General features: G+C 41.2%; 1 protein-coding gene and 1 long non-coding RNA gene across 4 annotated transcripts in view; one reads left to right on the top strand and one right to left on the bottom strand.

Annotated features, from left to right (window-relative positions):
• Positions 1 to 16113, bottom strand: part of SLC39A9 (solute carrier family 39 member 9) — a 58834-nt gene extending 42721 nt beyond the window's left edge. For 2 of the 3 annotated variants that reach the window (XM_001926183.7, XM_021099403.2), the window contains exon 1: positions 15316 to 16113. In XM_001926183.7, coding sequence (XP_001926218.3) covers positions 15316 to 15411 — 96 coding nt within the window. In that variant the 5' untranslated portion in view covers positions 15412 to 16113. Of the gene's footprint in view, positions 1 to 1153; positions 1221 to 15315 lie in introns of all 3 variants that reach the window. The other variant, XM_084969577.1, reaches the window with a different exon arrangement.
• Positions 1 to 16336, top strand: part of LOC146401824 (uncharacterized) — a 118298-nt gene that overhangs the window by 4549 nt on the left and 97413 nt on the right. The gene's annotated exons all lie outside the window — the stretch shown is intronic.

The following is a 16336-nucleotide window of genomic DNA, read 5'->3' as shown; positions in this document are numbered from 1 at the left end:
CAAGAATCGTTTATCACAAGTTTATGTAAATAACTTCATGCAGAAACCAGTGGTGCTTAAAATTGTGGCTCAATCCACAAATTCACCAGGCACTTACCAAGCGCTTTATAATATTCTACTTTGGAGTCACATGAAGAACTAGACTGAGACTAGGTTTTTTTTGTTTTTTTTTTTTTGTCTTTTTGTCTTTTTGCCATTTCTTGGGCCACTCCTGCGGCATATGGAGGTTCCCAGGCTAGGGATCGAATCGGAGCCATAGCCGCTGGCCTACACCAGAGCCACAGCAACGCGGGATCCAAGCCGCCTCTGCGACCTACACCGCAGCTCATGGCAACGCCAGATCCTTAACCCACCAAGCGAGGGCAGGGATCAAACCTGCAACCTCATGGTTCCTAGTCAGATTCGTTAACCACCGCACCACAATGGGAACTCCCTGAGACAAGTTTTAAAAGCAGGAGCAGAAGAGAGTTTTTGAGGTTTGCAGACCACAAAATTGAGGCGGTGAAGTAGTACCATTTAAGATAACTGAGGGATACGTACCATCCAGAATAATGATGGACACTACAAATAAAAATTCTAAATCGAGAAAGAAAGTAAAAAAAGAATTCTCCTAAAATGCTGCCTTTTAAATTTTAATTTAAACTAATCTAATATTTTTAGATATTCTTATTTCCAAGGTGTAATTACTTATAATTCCATTCACTTATTTACATGGACCAGATTTCTGAACATTATCCACTGCAACAGATTTTGTAAGAATTTCTCAAAGGCTCAAGCTAGAAAATAGTCAAATCTTCATGTACAGCTAATATCATTATTTAAAAAAAAATCATGTTAAGTCATTAAAGGGTACAGTCATGAAATCACACCTCTTTGTTAATCATGTATGAAAGATTAAATGCTGCCAGCTGAAGGAAAGTGAATGGGAGCCTGGTGCAAATTTTTAGAAAGAGAGTAAAATTTTTTACTAATCTTCAGACACATACTTTTAAAAGTTACCAAAGTTATCAACACAGAATCCAAGCTTAAGAACTAGAAGAAATCTAGGAAATAATCCTCTCAATATATAGATGGAGAATCAAAAGCCAAAGATGAGGGATGATTTGCTCAAGATCACACAGCGGGGCTAGTTAGTGTTAGAGGCATGATCTACTTCCCTGTACATCCCCAATATCCATCACGTGGCACAGGACATACACTCCAACACATCAAATTTATCTCTGGAAAAAAAGATAAAATCCAATCACACAACCTCTTTAAATACTGTGTCAGCAAAATCCCTTAGCAGCATCAAGAGGAAAACCAAAAGTATAATTAAGTTATAACTGTTCTCTATTGATACTTTCTAAAGATCTGTGGCAAAATAAGAGAAATAAGGATAAAATAACAGTCGTTGTAAACAACTATTCTTTGTTGTTTTCCTTTTTTGGCAGTACCCACAACATATGGAAGTTCCTGGGCCAGGGACTGAACTTCCATAAAGGACTATTCTTTATTCTAAGATTATGTCCTACCTACTACTCTTTGCTGTTAAAATGTCCTTTAAGAAGTGATGGTGACAACAATTTTGGATTTTTTGGTGTCCTTACTTGGTGAAATTTAAGCAGGTAATCTTTCATTAATTCTCCCGAATTTCAAAAATATTATTGACCAGGGGAGTTCCTGCTATGGCACAGTGGGTTAAAGATCAGGTGGGTTAAAGATCAGGTGTAGGTTCAGCTGCAGCTTAAAATCAATCCCTGGCTCAGGAAAAGCTTTAAAATCTCTGATCTACAACAGTATAAGAATGAGATCTACATTATAATACCGTTAAAAAAAAGAAAAAAAGAATTTGAGAAATTAAAGAGATCAAGGTGAATGAGTGAATCGTATATTTTTGTCATATTTCCTCCAAGGAAAGGCAGTATGAGCTAAAATTACTATTGTGTTTCCAGTGTATTTTAAAATTAAAGCACATTATTTACTAAATGAAGTTAAACCTTCACTGAATACTATGTTTATTCCTAGAACTCCTTACCCCAAAATTTTAAGTTCCGTGAAGGCAGAGACTTTTGTTTCTAATTTACTGCTAAATCCTCAGTTTACACAACAGTATCTGACAAATAACAGACTCTCCCTAAATATTTTACTAAAAGAATGAATTAAATGCCCAGCATCATGCAAGGCACATGGTACCTGCCGCTCTACTGGCTCTTTATATCAACAAATACATGAATGCATTAGAACCTCTTTAGAATACCTGTGCTGGGAAAATGGCCTAACATATTTCTCGTAAGTATACCCATATCAAGAATTTTCTATGGTTACTTGATTCAGAATTTATGCTTTGGCTCAAGAGGTACTGAAGTACACATGTTAAGCCATAATAGGATTCCATCACAGTACATGTGAGGCAATGCTATCATTTGTCCTATTAATGCAAATACCTTAAATGACATCTGTTTTTTTCCAAGGAGCTTAAAACCATGTTTCAATCTTCAACAGTTCTTCATCTTTCTTTCTTTCTTTTTTTTTTAAGGACAAAAAAATTTCTAAATAAAATGAGGAAAGCACACGCATTTCTCTTTACAAAGATATGCGGACAGGCCCGGGGTCTATAATCACAACAGCATGTTTGAAAGACAAGAAGAAACAAATGCCTCCTAACCAAGTAAGTATTTTTCAAGCTGATCTTCAACACTGTTTCAGCTGTTTCAATCTTCAGCAAAGCAATATAAAAATTATTTAAGTCTACATAACCTTTATCAGCTTGATAAACATCTACTAACTTTCTCTTGGCAACCTAATTATAGAGGCAACAATTTTTTTTTTTTTTTCCTATTTTTAGGGCCGCACCTGTGGCATATGGAGGTTCCCAGGCTAGGGGCCTAATCGGAGCTGTAGCTCCGGCCTACGTCAGAGCCACACAATGTCAGAGACACAGCAACGCAGGATCTGAACCACATCTGCAACCTACACCACGGCTCATGGCAATACAGGATCCTTAACCCACTGAACGAAGCCAGGGATCAAACCCACAACCTCATGGTTCCTAGTCGGATTCGTTTCCGCTGAGCCACGACAGAAACTCCTAAATGGTTTTTCTTTACTTGCTCATAGAAACAGTCAATACAGTGTTTGGTTCAACTAAATGCATGCTAGTAATTTTTAAAGTTTTTAATACTGAAGATTGTTTATTTCAATCCCCCTGTACCATGCTCATTTCAGTACTAAAACATCAACTACAGTTTCCTAAAATATGAAAAATGCATCTCTTGTTATAAGACTGATCCCTTCAAGGCTCTAGGCACTGAAGAGATGAAATCTCATAGGGCACAAAGGAACTCTTATTGAGGCAACCAAGGCTTTTCCCATATTCTCACAAATAAACCTGCTTCACGAAAATACTTCCAATTGTCAATTTAACTATTACATTATCTACAGTTAAGTGTCAGTTATAGGTATTAAAGAAAATTCAAGGAGTTCCCATTGTGGCTCAGTGGTTAACGAACCCAACTAGCATTCATGAGGATGCGGGTTTGATCCCTGGCCTCGCTCAGTGGGTTAAAGATCTGGCGTTGCCGTGACTGTGGTGTAGACTGCAGATGAGGCTCGGATCCCGCGTTGCTGTGGCTCTGGTGCAGGCTAGTGACTACAGCTCTGATTCAACTCCTAGCCTGGGAACCTCCATATGCCACCAGTGTGGCCCTAAAAGAAAAAAAAGAAAAGAAAACTCAAATATGAACTTGATTCTTCCAAGTCCTCACAACTGAGACAAGATGCCAAAAAGCTCCCTGCCTCTAAGCAGCAGCTCTGTGATATGGAGCAAGGTCAATAACCTGCTCTGTAAGATGGGGCTACTACTACTACTACCAATGTCATGTAGGAGGATGATGTTGGCACACTTAACTGACAGAGTAACTGCTATTATTACTTTTGTTTAGCATCATCAGTAGCATGCAGTAAATGCTTCTAAGCCTCTCTTCTACAAGAATAACAAGAATAACAAAACAAAATCCAGATATGTGTACAGAAGTTCAAGTGAACAAAGCTATCATAGTTGCATTATATCAGTGGCTATAGGCTTCCTCTTTCCTATTTAACATAGAGACAATAGCAAGCAATACTTTATTAATACCCACTTCCTCCAATCTTGGAAGATAAGATTAATCTGCTTTTCTTTTCGTGTAAGAGTCCTTTCTAAACATCAAAGGAAATCCCATAAGATGTTCAGTGTGCCTACAAAACCAAAAACAGGCACAAACCCACTGATGCAAGGGAAAATGCTGGCAACAAACACTATATTATTAATACCTAAGAAGTTTGACTGAACTGAGAAAATTAAAATAAACTACAATTTTCTCTATCAAATTAGCAAAGTTTTAAAAATTAAAAATGATAGTACTCAATGTTTGTGAGAATATGGCACCATTTGCATTTGTTGGGGAAAATGCATCTTAAAAAACTGGTAACATAAAGTGAGAACTTCCTTGAGGGTATTTATGCCTTTTTTTTTTTTTTTTTTTTTTTTTTTTTTTTTGTCTTTTTGCTATTTCTTTGGGCCGCTCCCGCGGCATATGGAGATTCCCAGGCTAGGGGTCGAATCGGAGCTGTAGCTACTGGCCTACACCAGAGCCACAGCAACTCGGGATCCGAGCCGATTCTGCAACCTACACCAGCTCACGGCAATGCCAGTCGTTAACCCACTGAGCAAGGGCAGGGACCGAACCCGCAACCTCATGGTTCCTAGTCGGATTCACTAACCACTGCGCCACGACGGGAACTCCATTTATGGCTTTTAATCCTGTCATTCTACCGGTCACAGCAGTAGACACAAAAATATTCAACACTATTATGGCAAAAACTTGAAAACAAATTAAATGCGTAGTACTAATTTCTGTATTTAAAATAACTGAGTATAACAAAGACATTTAAAAATACCCAAAACATATTTTTAATAACAAAGGAAAATGCTTATGCTTTATACTATCAGGTAATAGAAGGCAGAATATAAATTTTTTTTTCGTCTTTTTGCCTTTTTAGGGCTGTATCCGCAGCATGTGGAGATTCCCAGGCTAGGGGTCAAATTGGAGTTACAGCTGCCGGCCTACACCACAGCCACAAAGGATCCGAGTTGAGTCTGAAACCTACACCACAGCTCATGGCAACCTCAGATCCTTAAACCACTGAATGAGGCCAGGGATTAAAACCGAAACCCCATGATTCCTAGTTGGATTCGTTTCTGCTTCACCACGACAAGAAATCCTGGGCAGGCTTTTAAAAAGTTTTTTGTGTTCATTTAATTAGAGGCTATATAAATCATAGCTTTGAACTTAGTAAGCTTTGAGGTTCAGTTTCCTCATCTATAAACAGGACACAAATTACTGTTAAAATCAACACAGAACTTGACACGTGAGTTGATGCTGCAGCTCTTCATACTATTATTACACTGTGGTGGGATTAGAGAGCACAATGCCATTAATGTGCACACAGAAATGTTTTCCCCTTTACAATGTGGTTCTAAACAATGGCACTTTGAGGTTTTGTAGTAATCTGAAATGTTTTTCAGTCTCCCTCTAGTTTTTTTGTTTTTTTTTTTTGTATTTTTGCCTTTCCTAGGGCCGCTTCACATGGCATATGGAGGTTCCCAGGCTAGGGGTCTAATCAGAGATGTAGCTGCTGGCTCACGCCACAGCAATGCGGGATCTGAGCTGCGTCTGCAACCTACACCACAGCTCATGGCAACGCCGGATCCTTAACCCACTGAGCAAGGCCAGGGATGGAACCTGCAACCTCATGGTGCCTAGTCAGAGTCATTAACCACTGCACCATGACGGGAACTCCTATCTACCTCTAGTTATGCTACCTTATTTTCTCTACTTGCTGCCTACCCTTCTTGTTTGCTCTTTCTAGTTTACATAGAGCTTAGAAATCAGTCTGGCCCAAAGGTTCGTTACTGGCAGCTCATAAATACAGGGTTTTTGACCCACACAGCGATGTAATAATATTTGAATTCATAACCAAGGTATAAAATTTAGAAGATTCACTTAAAATCCAGATTTCTGGAGTTCCGGTTTCCGGGAACCATGCTGGGAGCGCAGAGGTTCGCATGCTGCCGATGGCCTAGGAGGAGCCCTGAATGAGGGAACAACAAAGCAAAGTAACTAAAATTCTGGCATTTTGGTGAGAGAACAAAAAAGAGAAGCCCCAGAGAACAAAAGAATACTAGGGAAATTGTGGAGAAGGCAGAACTCTGGAAACTGACTCCGTAAAGTTTGTATGAACTCCTGGGATCACCCTCAAGATGAGCATGTGTGGACTTAATAGTGTATACTAAAGACGGGCGAACTGAATTAAAGAATAAACCACCAGAGGGGGGATTAGGATGGCGGAGTAGAAGGACTGGAGCTCAACTGCTGTCCTAAAAACAGCAAAATTTACAACCAAATACTGAGCAATCTTCAACCCTATGGACCGGAAACTTTCAAAAGGATATCCCACTCCAGAAGACAAAGAGGAGGCCACATCAAGAGGCAGGAGGGGCGATTTCCCGATATGAGCAACCCCATACCTCCCGGGTGGGAAGCCCCACAGACTGGAAAGTAACTGCTTCACAAAGACCCACCTACAGGAGTGAGAGTTCTGAGCCCCACATCAAACCCCCATGCGCGGGGCTCTGGCGATGGGAGAAAGAGCCCCCGGAGCATCTGGCATTGAAGACCAGTGGGGCTTGTGCGCAAGAGCTCCACAGGGACTGGGGAAACGGAGGCCCCATTCTTAAAAGGCGCACACAGACTTTCACGTGCACTGGGTCCCAGGGCAAAGCAAAGTCCATAGGAATCTGGGTCAGACCTGACTGCAGTTCTTGGAGGACCTCCTGGGAAAGCAGGGGTGAATGTGGCTTGTTGTGAGGGAAGGACATTGGAAGCAAAGCTCTTGGAAATAATTCATCAGCATGCCTTTCTCTGGAGGTGGCCATTTTGGGAAAATCTGGCCCCACTCATCAGAGCTGAGAAGCCCCAGGCCAAACAATAATCCAGGTGGGATCACAGCCCCGCCCATCAGTAAATAGGCTGCCTGCCTAAAGACCCCCCAGGCACACAGCCATCTCTATCTCTAATCTCATCCAGAGACAAAGCCCCACCCACCAGAGGGATAGGAATCAGCTCCACCTACCAGTGGGCCGGCACCAGTCCCTCCCATCAGGAAGCCTACAGCAAGCCCCTGTACCAACTTCAGCCACAAGGAGGCATACGCCAGAAGTAAGAGAGACTACAACTCTATTACCTGTAAAAAGGTCACCACACCAAAACCTATAAAAATGAAAAGACAGAGGGAGTTCCTATCGTGGCGCAGTGGTTAACAAATCCGACCAGGAACCATGAGGTTGCGGGTTCAATCCCTGCCCTTGCTCAGTGTGTTAAGGCCGGCAGCTACAGCTCCGATTAGACCCCTAGCCTGGGAACCTCCATATGCCACGGGAGCGGCCCCAGGAAAGGCAAAAAGAAAAAAGAAAAAGAAAAGACAGAGAACTATAACTCAGATAAAGGACAAAGAAAAAACCCCAGAAAACAGCTAAGTGATCAGGAGATTCTCAACCTCCAGGAAAAAGATTTTTTAGACTGTTGATGCTGAAGATGATACAAGACAATGGAAACAAACTGGAGGCAAAGGTGGATAATTTACAGGAAACACTGAGCAAAGAGATACAAGATATAGGAGTTCCCGTCATGGCACAGTGGTTAACGAATCTGACTGGGAACCATGAGGTTCCAGGTTCGATCCCTGGCCTTGCTCAGTGGGTTAAGGATACGGCATTGAGCTGTAGTGTGGGTCGCAGACGCTGCTTGGATCTGGTGTGGCTGTGGCTGTGTTGTAGGCCGGTGGCTACAGCTTCAATTAGACCCCTAGCCTGGGAACCAGCATTGAGCTGTAGTGTGGGTCGCAGACGCTGCTTGGATCTGGTGTGGCTGTGGCTGTGTTGTAGGCCGGTGGCTACAGCTTCAATTAGACCCCTAGCCTGGGAACCTCCATATGCCTTGGGAGCAGCCCTAGAAAAGGCAAAAAGACCAAAATAAATAAATAAATAAGTACATAAATAAATTCTTCAACTAGAGGAGAGGTTAAGACTGTCCCATATAGGAGCATTCTGAATCCATTTCAAGTCTTTTCTCAAATAAGATGATAATTCTTGAGTAGCACAATTTAGAACAGATTAAACTATCAAGATACCAAGTGTAAAATTAATCTTCAATAGTTCAAAATGGGAAATGCTTTAGATTCCATTTTGGCAGGTGTTATTTTAAAGGGCATTGAAGACACTTTCAGGCTTTCTTAAAGATTTCCGTTATTCAGAGATGGTGTACCTCTGCAGTTTCAATCCTGCTCTACTGAGTCAGCACAAGGCACGAGATGTACTGTAGAAGGTGTTAGTGATGTAGAAGATATTCCTAATTTGGGGAGCTAAAGATGCCAATTTAGATCCATGACACTTTCATTCCTTCTTCACAGTGTTCACTAGGAAAGGAATTACTCTCTAATGGTCAAGTGTTTTGGACTAATAATCAAGTTGACTGAGTTAAATCTCCCCTCTACCAGGGTCTGTGATGTCCCCAAGCCTTTTTATGCTCAGTTGTAAAGCAAAGTTTAATAGTATCTGTCTCATATTCTTGTCCTGAGGATTCAATAAGATAATGCACATCACTGCCTGTGCATTATTGAGCACACAGAAGGAGCTCAATAAGCATTAACTATTATTAATATTACTACGCAAATTAGCTTCAATGATATTTATCCATGTAATATCCTAGAGAAAAGAAACTTTTTCAGGAAAATAATATTCACTGTATCTATGGAGTTCCCGTCGTGGCACAGTGGTTAATGAATCCGACTAGGAACCATGAGGTTGCGGGTTCAGTCCCTGCCCTTGCTCAGTGGGTTAACAATCCAGCGTTGCCGTGAGCTGTGGTGTAGGTTGCAGACGCGGCTCGGATCCCGCGTTGCTGTGGCTCTGGTGTAGGCCGGTGGCTATAGCTCCGATTCAACCCCTAGCCTGGGAACCTCCATATGCCGTGGGAGTGGCCAAAGAAATAGCAAAAAGACAAAAAAAAAAAAAAAAAATTCACTGTATCTAAATTTAATTTGATCAAAACTTAGTAAAGACGCATATAAGACAATAATATGAGGAAAGACAAAGTAAATGATTGCTTTCTAGATATGGATAAACTACAGAGAATACAAAGTTTAAAAGGTTAGAATTCAGAAATAAAATTCCAAACAAATGGTTATTCCAGACAATGTAAAAGTTCTTAAAAATACAACTTTGGGAGTTCCCGTCGTGGCGCAGTGGTTAACGAATCCGACTAGGAACCATGAGGTTGCGGGTTCGGTCCCTGCCCTTGCTCAGTGGGTTAACATGGTGTAGGTCGCAGACGCGGCTCGGATCCCGCATTGCTGTGGCTTTGGCGTAGGCCGGTGGCTACAGCTCCGATTCAACCCCTAGCCTGGGAACCTCCATATGCCGCGGGAGCGGCCCAAGAAATAGCAACAACAACAACAAAAGACAAAAATAAATAAATAAATAAATAAATACAACTTTGCCAAATCATTTTTTTTCTCTTTAGGGCAGCACCCACCCAGGCTATGGGTTGAATGGGAGCTACAGCTACCTACACCACAGGCCATGGCAACGCAGGATCCTCAACCCACTGAGCGAGGCCAGGGATCGAACCTGCAACCTCATGGTTCCTAGTCGGATTCGTTAAGCACTGCACCATGAAAGGAACTCCCTCCCAAGTCTATTTTAAAAAGAATCAACTGTTGGAGAAAAAAACATGCTGAACAAATTTGTTCTTTAGATACAAACCTTTGATTTAGTGGTAACTCGAAGTCCCAAAGATATTTATTATGAATGAATCAGTTATTATCCTTATACACAAAACAAAATCTAAAGTTAAAACACAGGAAAAACAAAACAAAACTTAAAATGAGAAAACCTATTATGAAGAAGTAAAAGTTAAATACTAAGAAAAATACTCCAAGGCAGGGAGACCACAGGAAGAGCCCTGGCCTTTCCAAATGAAACATTCATGGCAAACAGGAATGCCAATCCACAAACAAGACCTTTCAGATTCCAAACAAACTGCTGAGAAGTTTCTGAACTGGGGTGGGGAAGGGAGGAGTTTATTCATTATTAGAAGTCTGTTCCCCAAAAAGGGGGTGGGGGGGTGTTAAAAATTATAATGTAGAACAAAGTTATAAGAATAAAAATCTTAAAAAAGTTTTCATAATCAGTACTGAGAATCAGCATCAGTGTTTTTAAAAGTTCTTATTATGTTCTAAATACAGAGTTAGGCCTGTGCTTATGTTATTTCATTACGTCCTCATAACAGTCCCCATGGGGGGGGCATTTTACAGAAGAAGGGACTTGGATGTTAAATAGCTTGCTCAAGTAGTGACACTAATTCTGAACTTCACTACCTGTCTCGACAGTTCCTTTTGAAATTCATGTTAATTATCTTAAATTCTTTATTGAAGTGACACTAGCACTACCATCATCTGCATATCCATGGATCTCTACTGTTTAACACGTGAAAAATGTGGCATTATAGTCCAAACGGCTCTGCAACAAGAAAAGTACAAAATGAGAGAAAACCTTCAAAACTTTTTAGAGCAATGTGATTTTTACAATTATAGGAGTTAACTATATGACTGTTAAATCAGTAATACTGCATTTGGGCTCATATTTTGTATTTTTTTCCCCACTACATCTTCTTCACATTTCATTTTCACAAATACATTGGTCTGCAATGGAATGGAAATTACACAAAAACAAAAACTAGTCATGTACCACAGAGTTTGAGGAGGGCCGCCCATAGAGTTCCAGTGCAAACACTGCCTGCTCTGTTACCAGCTCGGTGACAGAGACCTGTTCAGATAAATCACAATCCTCAGATGGTCAATCTTAAAATCCCACTATGGCCATCATCTATAACTGAACTTCATCGACCAGAGCACTTGATAAGCTGGGTTTATAGTAAGTAATGTTAGGTCATAGGCTTTCAACCTACTTATATAGCATTTTCATTTAGAGTCAAAGGAAAGTGCTCATTAACAACTGAATCTTAAAAACATAAGGTAGCACTAAACTAGTGTGTCCGACTCCTTTACCAGACAGATTCTCATTTCTGTAAAGCAGGTTTTGGTTGCCTTCACAAAGGTAGTTCTTCTCCTTCCCATCTGCTGAAGAAAAAAGCATCTTGAATAAGTTACTTATAAAGACATCTGAGAATCAGAGATTTTGTTTCTTGAATAAAGGTACGTACAGTCATAAAGGCATAAAGGTAAGATCACGGAAGCATAAAGGTACAGTCACCAGGTTCAAAGTCCAAAAAGAAATTACAAAAGCATCAAGAAAGTTGGTTTGGAGCATATTGGAGAAAGTGACATAGAAATAAATAATGTCACACAAACTTCTTAATGGTCAGATATAGCAAGTAGACACCACTACTATAGCAATTTCAGACTATTTGATTTTAACTCATTTCTGAACACTAATCCTGCCATTACCAATGGCATTATTGATCTTTTATTCCTGCTTTGAGCAATTCTGAAGGAAAAAATATTAAATGACAAAGCCGTAGACAGATTAATAACATGAATAAAAAGCATATATTTTCATATAAATAAAACTGTAAAATAAATTAGGTTTATTGTCCTTTTTTTTTTTTTTTTTTTGGTCTTTTTGCCATTTCTAGGGCCATTCCCGAGGCATATGGAGGTTCCCTGGCTAGGGGTCTAATCAGAGCTATAGCCGCCGGCCTACACCAGGGCCACAGCAACGCGGGATCCAAGCTGAGCCTTTGACCTACACCACAGCTCACGGCAACACCAGATCCTTAACCCACTGAGCAAGGGCAGGGATCAAACCCGCAACCTCATGTTCTTAATCAGATTCGTTAACAGCTGAGCCACGACAGGAACTCCTATTGTCCCTTTTATTTATAATAACACTAGATCAAAATGAAGCTAGATTTTCCTAAAAAAGAAAAGATACTTAGGTAATGCAGAAGTTTGGGTAGCTATTTTTTAAGAGTAGAAACTGCTTCCTAGTCTCCATGAATGAAGTTTATTTTTTTATAAACTTATCTCACTAGTTTCGTGATACATTGATCTCTAATAATAGTATAGTTTATCTAGGAAAAATGCTAATTCTCAAGAGAGAAAAATCACCAGTTGAATTCCAAAACATCTTTGACCAAGTTATATATTTCATTTTTATCCTAATAGCCCAAAACACTTTGTTCCTGCTATAATAATGAAGAGATATTAGGAATACTGCCTTATAGTACTGGAAGACCCACATCTGGAAAAAGCCTACTTGCTGTTAATTTAAAAAGCCACAAATGACATATATGAATACTCTTTATTAATGGCCTGGTTAATTACACTACTCATGTACATATTTCCTTCAGTGAGAACAGACAACATCTGCATACTGAAAAAAACCACTCAAGACTGAGATATTACTGAAATTGGAAAAGGTCCAAGCATTTTCTAGAAATAAAGTTTCACTGGTTCTTTTTTGAATTAATTGTAATTCTTGATAAATGTTAACTCGGTAGCTTTTTTTTGTTTTGTTTTGTTTTTTGCTTTTTAGAGCCACACTCGTGGCACATGGAGGTTCCCAAGCTAGGGGTCAAATCGGAGCTACAGCTGCCGGCCTATACCACAGCCACAGCAACATCAGATCCAAGCCATGTCTTTGACCTACACCATGGCTCACGGAAACGTTGGATCTTTAACCCCCTAATCGAGGCCACGGATCAAACCCGAAACTTCATGGTTACTAGTCGGATTCATTTCCACTGTGCCACAATGGAACTCCTTAACTTGGTAATTTTTAAAATATACAAACCAACTTAAATTTCACAAATGTCAGCCCTAATAATGTCAACCCAATTCTAATGTAGTTTATGTCAGAGGAGAGATAGCGGGTTAATAAAGTACTGGGCAGACAGGCAGCCCAAACGGGTGAAGTAGGCATCACAGCCAAGAAGGGCCATGAAACTCCACAGCTACCCAGCTCTAGCCAACAGCTGCCTTGAGGAAACACAGACAAAAAGATGTAACAATAATAAAATTTGGGAGTTCCCGTCGTGGCGCAGTGGTTAACGAATTCGACTAGGAACCATGAGGTTGCGGGTTCGGTCCCTGCCCTTGCTCAGTGGGTTAACGCGGTGTAGGTCGCAGACGCGGCTCGGATCCCGCATTGCTGTGGCTCTGGCGTAGGCCGGTGGCTACAGCTCCGATTAGACCCCTAGCCTGGGAACTTCCATATGCCGCGGGAGCGGCCCAAGAAATAGCAACAACAACAACAACAAGAAGACAAAAAGACAAAAAAAAAAAAAATAATAATAATAATAAAATTTAACACTCTGCTAATCTAACAAATAAAGTTGACAGGCAGATTTCCTGTTGTGGCGTAACAGATACGAATCCGACTGGTAAACCATGAGGTTGCGGGTTTGATCCCTGGCCTCATTCAGTGGGTTAAGGATCAGGCATTGCCGTGAGCTGTGGTGTAAGTCGAAGATGTGGCTTGGATCCTGTGTTGCTGTGGCTGTGGCGCAGGCTGGCAGCTGTAGCTACGACTAGACCCCTAGCCTGGGAACCTCCATATGCCGCAAATGCAGCTGTAAAAAAAGCCAAAAAGAAAAAAAAAAGAAAGAAAGAATGTCTGCAGGCTAGATTTTGTACATGGGCTACCAGTTTACTACCTTTGCCACAATGGACAGTGGCTAAGAATTGCTCTGAGTCAGTTAAACCTAAATCAAAAAAACAGCTCTGATTCTAACACATTTCATGAACTTGTCCAAGTGACATAATCCAAGTCTCAGTCTCCTCATCTGTACCTCGCTGGGTTTTGTTTTGTTTAATGTAATTAGGTAATGTATACACTCAAATTTTATCTCAATATTATCATTAGAGGTTAAGAGGAACAGATTAAAAAAAAGAAAAAAAGAAAGAAACGGAAAAGGAGCAGCAGCAATTGAGTCCCCCTTCCATGTGGCTGAGGGCTTTATTTCCAAGGTCATAATGCCTAGTCCCACTGCCTTTCTCACTCACAGGCTACTTTCTTGACCAATCTCTTTCTTCAGGTTTTTCAAGGCCACCTCACACCTCACCGCTACCTTTCCATTCTACTTCAGGCCATTCTCCACTCTCCTTTTCTTTTAAAGCATTTTCAGGCCTGGCAGTGAAGCCACTCCAAGCTATACCCAAGAAATCCTGAACGTAGTTGTTTTCCTCCCTCAAATCTCTGAGCACTGTGCATGCTGTGAACTTCCTATGACAACCTGAAGATCCTGATCTGCATTTTCATTGAACAACGTTTTCAACTATCCTTCTTCCTTTTTAATGGTTGTTCAAGTAATGACAAATAACCAAACAAGTTAAGCAAAATGTCAAACCATATCAACACAAAATTCATTTCTAAGCAAACAGATTTGAAAACAGCTTCAAATATCCATTCCAATGTCTCCTTCTGAAAAGGAAATGTGAATTAAGAACAATCTAATTTTGGAGTTCTGTCGTGGCGCAGTGGTTAACGAATCCGACTGGGAACCATGAGGTTGCGGGTTCGATCTCTGGCCTTGCTCAGTGGGTTAAGGATCCGGCATTGCCATGAGCTGTGGTGTAGACTGCAGAAGCGGCTTGGATCCCGCGTTGCCGTGGCTCTGGCGTAGGCCGGTGGCTATAGCTCTGATTCAACCCCTAGCCTGGGAACCTCCGTATGCCGTGGGAGCAGCCCAAGAAAAGGCAAAAAAAAAAAAAAAAAGAGAGACAAAAAAAACCAACCAATCTAATTCAGTTTGGTTTCTTACTTCATTCTAATTACAGCTGTCCAAAAGAAAAAAACCCTTTCCCCAAAAAAGTATGCTTAATATTCTCACAGAGAGAAGTTAATATTGATTTCAACTCACATGGACAAATAAAGTTCTTCATTTATAGCAAGCTGGAATCTTGATTCTTTGGAACTTCTGAGTATCAAAAGAATGCTATGGTGCCTCTCTCCCAGAAAATGCACAGAGCCTCAAATTTTTGTATTCAATTTCAGGGCGTTCAGAGTATTCCAGGATCTTCAGTGGATCCACCCACCTCTGGTTAAAGAACACTAGTGCTGAATGTGAGGTTGTTATTAAATATCACGCATCTTTGGAGAGATATATAAAACCTTCAGCTCTAATATCAACAGGGGAAGCAGCTTCCCTTTACAACTATGACTACTTCCTAGCAGCCATGCTGACAGCTGACAGAAAATTGAGAATTTCTTACCTCTGAGAAATTAACAGCCAAAGGAATGATTCCAGCCACGTAACATCCCACCAACATAGCCAGAGACAGCAGACTAATAGAGATGAAATCATCCATTCTGCCCTCCTTTATTCACTCACCACCACCAGAGTACAAATTTTCGGTGGTCTCAAAGGGTACTTAGGTTCTTAAACGCGTGTGGTTGTTTCAGCAGAACAAGTAGACTTCCCAGTTCTTTTGTCCTCCCCACCAGCAGATATGTTCACGAGGCACTGTTCTCTTGAAGGTACCTGGAAACACTCCCTTTTTGTTGATACTAGCACCAGAGAGAACTTTGAGCAATCTTAGGTCGCAGCCCCTAAGTTTTCAGATATCAGTCACTGGATTCTCGTGGGTTAACAGATGAGAAAAGTCCAGGGGGAAAATATGCGAATGAGCGAGTTATTCAATCATTGTTATAAGGGTAGCATAACAGGCCTACTTCCTCCACAACGTTCCGGGCGGCAGCAACAAAAGGAAAAATCCAAGCGAAGATGTTTGTTCTCCGGGCGCCCCTATCTCCCTGGAGCAGCCCCGCCGGTGATTCCTCCAGGTCTGGGACCAGCCCACCAATCCCAGCAAACTCCTCTCCGAGTCTAGGATGAGGAAAGGAGTCCTGCAGGTCTCTAACGATTGGTCGTAGGGGCTCAGCAGGGAAGCTGATACAAAGCTGTCTCTGCCCTATACCCAGTGCTACCCATGTTACTCCACTCTGCTGGGCCTTGACCCGGAGCCACCAGTACTACAGCTGCCATGGCCGCCAAGTGGCATCTCTTCTTTACATCCACTTCCGGATTGCCTTACTGCCCCCTCCTTTAGAAGGGTACTTCCGGGTTGCAACCGACCTATGCCCCGGGATTCTTATATTGCCGCCATTTTTGAGTAGGGCCATTGAAAAAATGACTTGTGTAACTGTTTAAACCGATGATCACTGTAGCCTCATGTCTTACAGCGAAAGCGAGGAAGACAGATTCTTGGAAAGAAATATGATTTTTTTTAAGTT

The sequence above is a fragment of the Sus scrofa genome, chromosome 7, assembly GCF_054392235.1.
Source record: "Sus scrofa isolate SSC_HxYL_T2T_F1_AM1 chromosome 7, Sscrofa_HxYL_maternal_Yorkshire_Landrace_v2.0, whole genome shotgun sequence".
NCBI classification, from domain to species: domain Eukaryota; kingdom Metazoa; phylum Chordata; class Mammalia; order Artiodactyla; family Suidae; genus Sus; species Sus scrofa.
The sequence above is the reverse complement of the archived record's forward strand: the minus strand, read 5'-3'. Positions and strand labels throughout refer to the sequence as shown.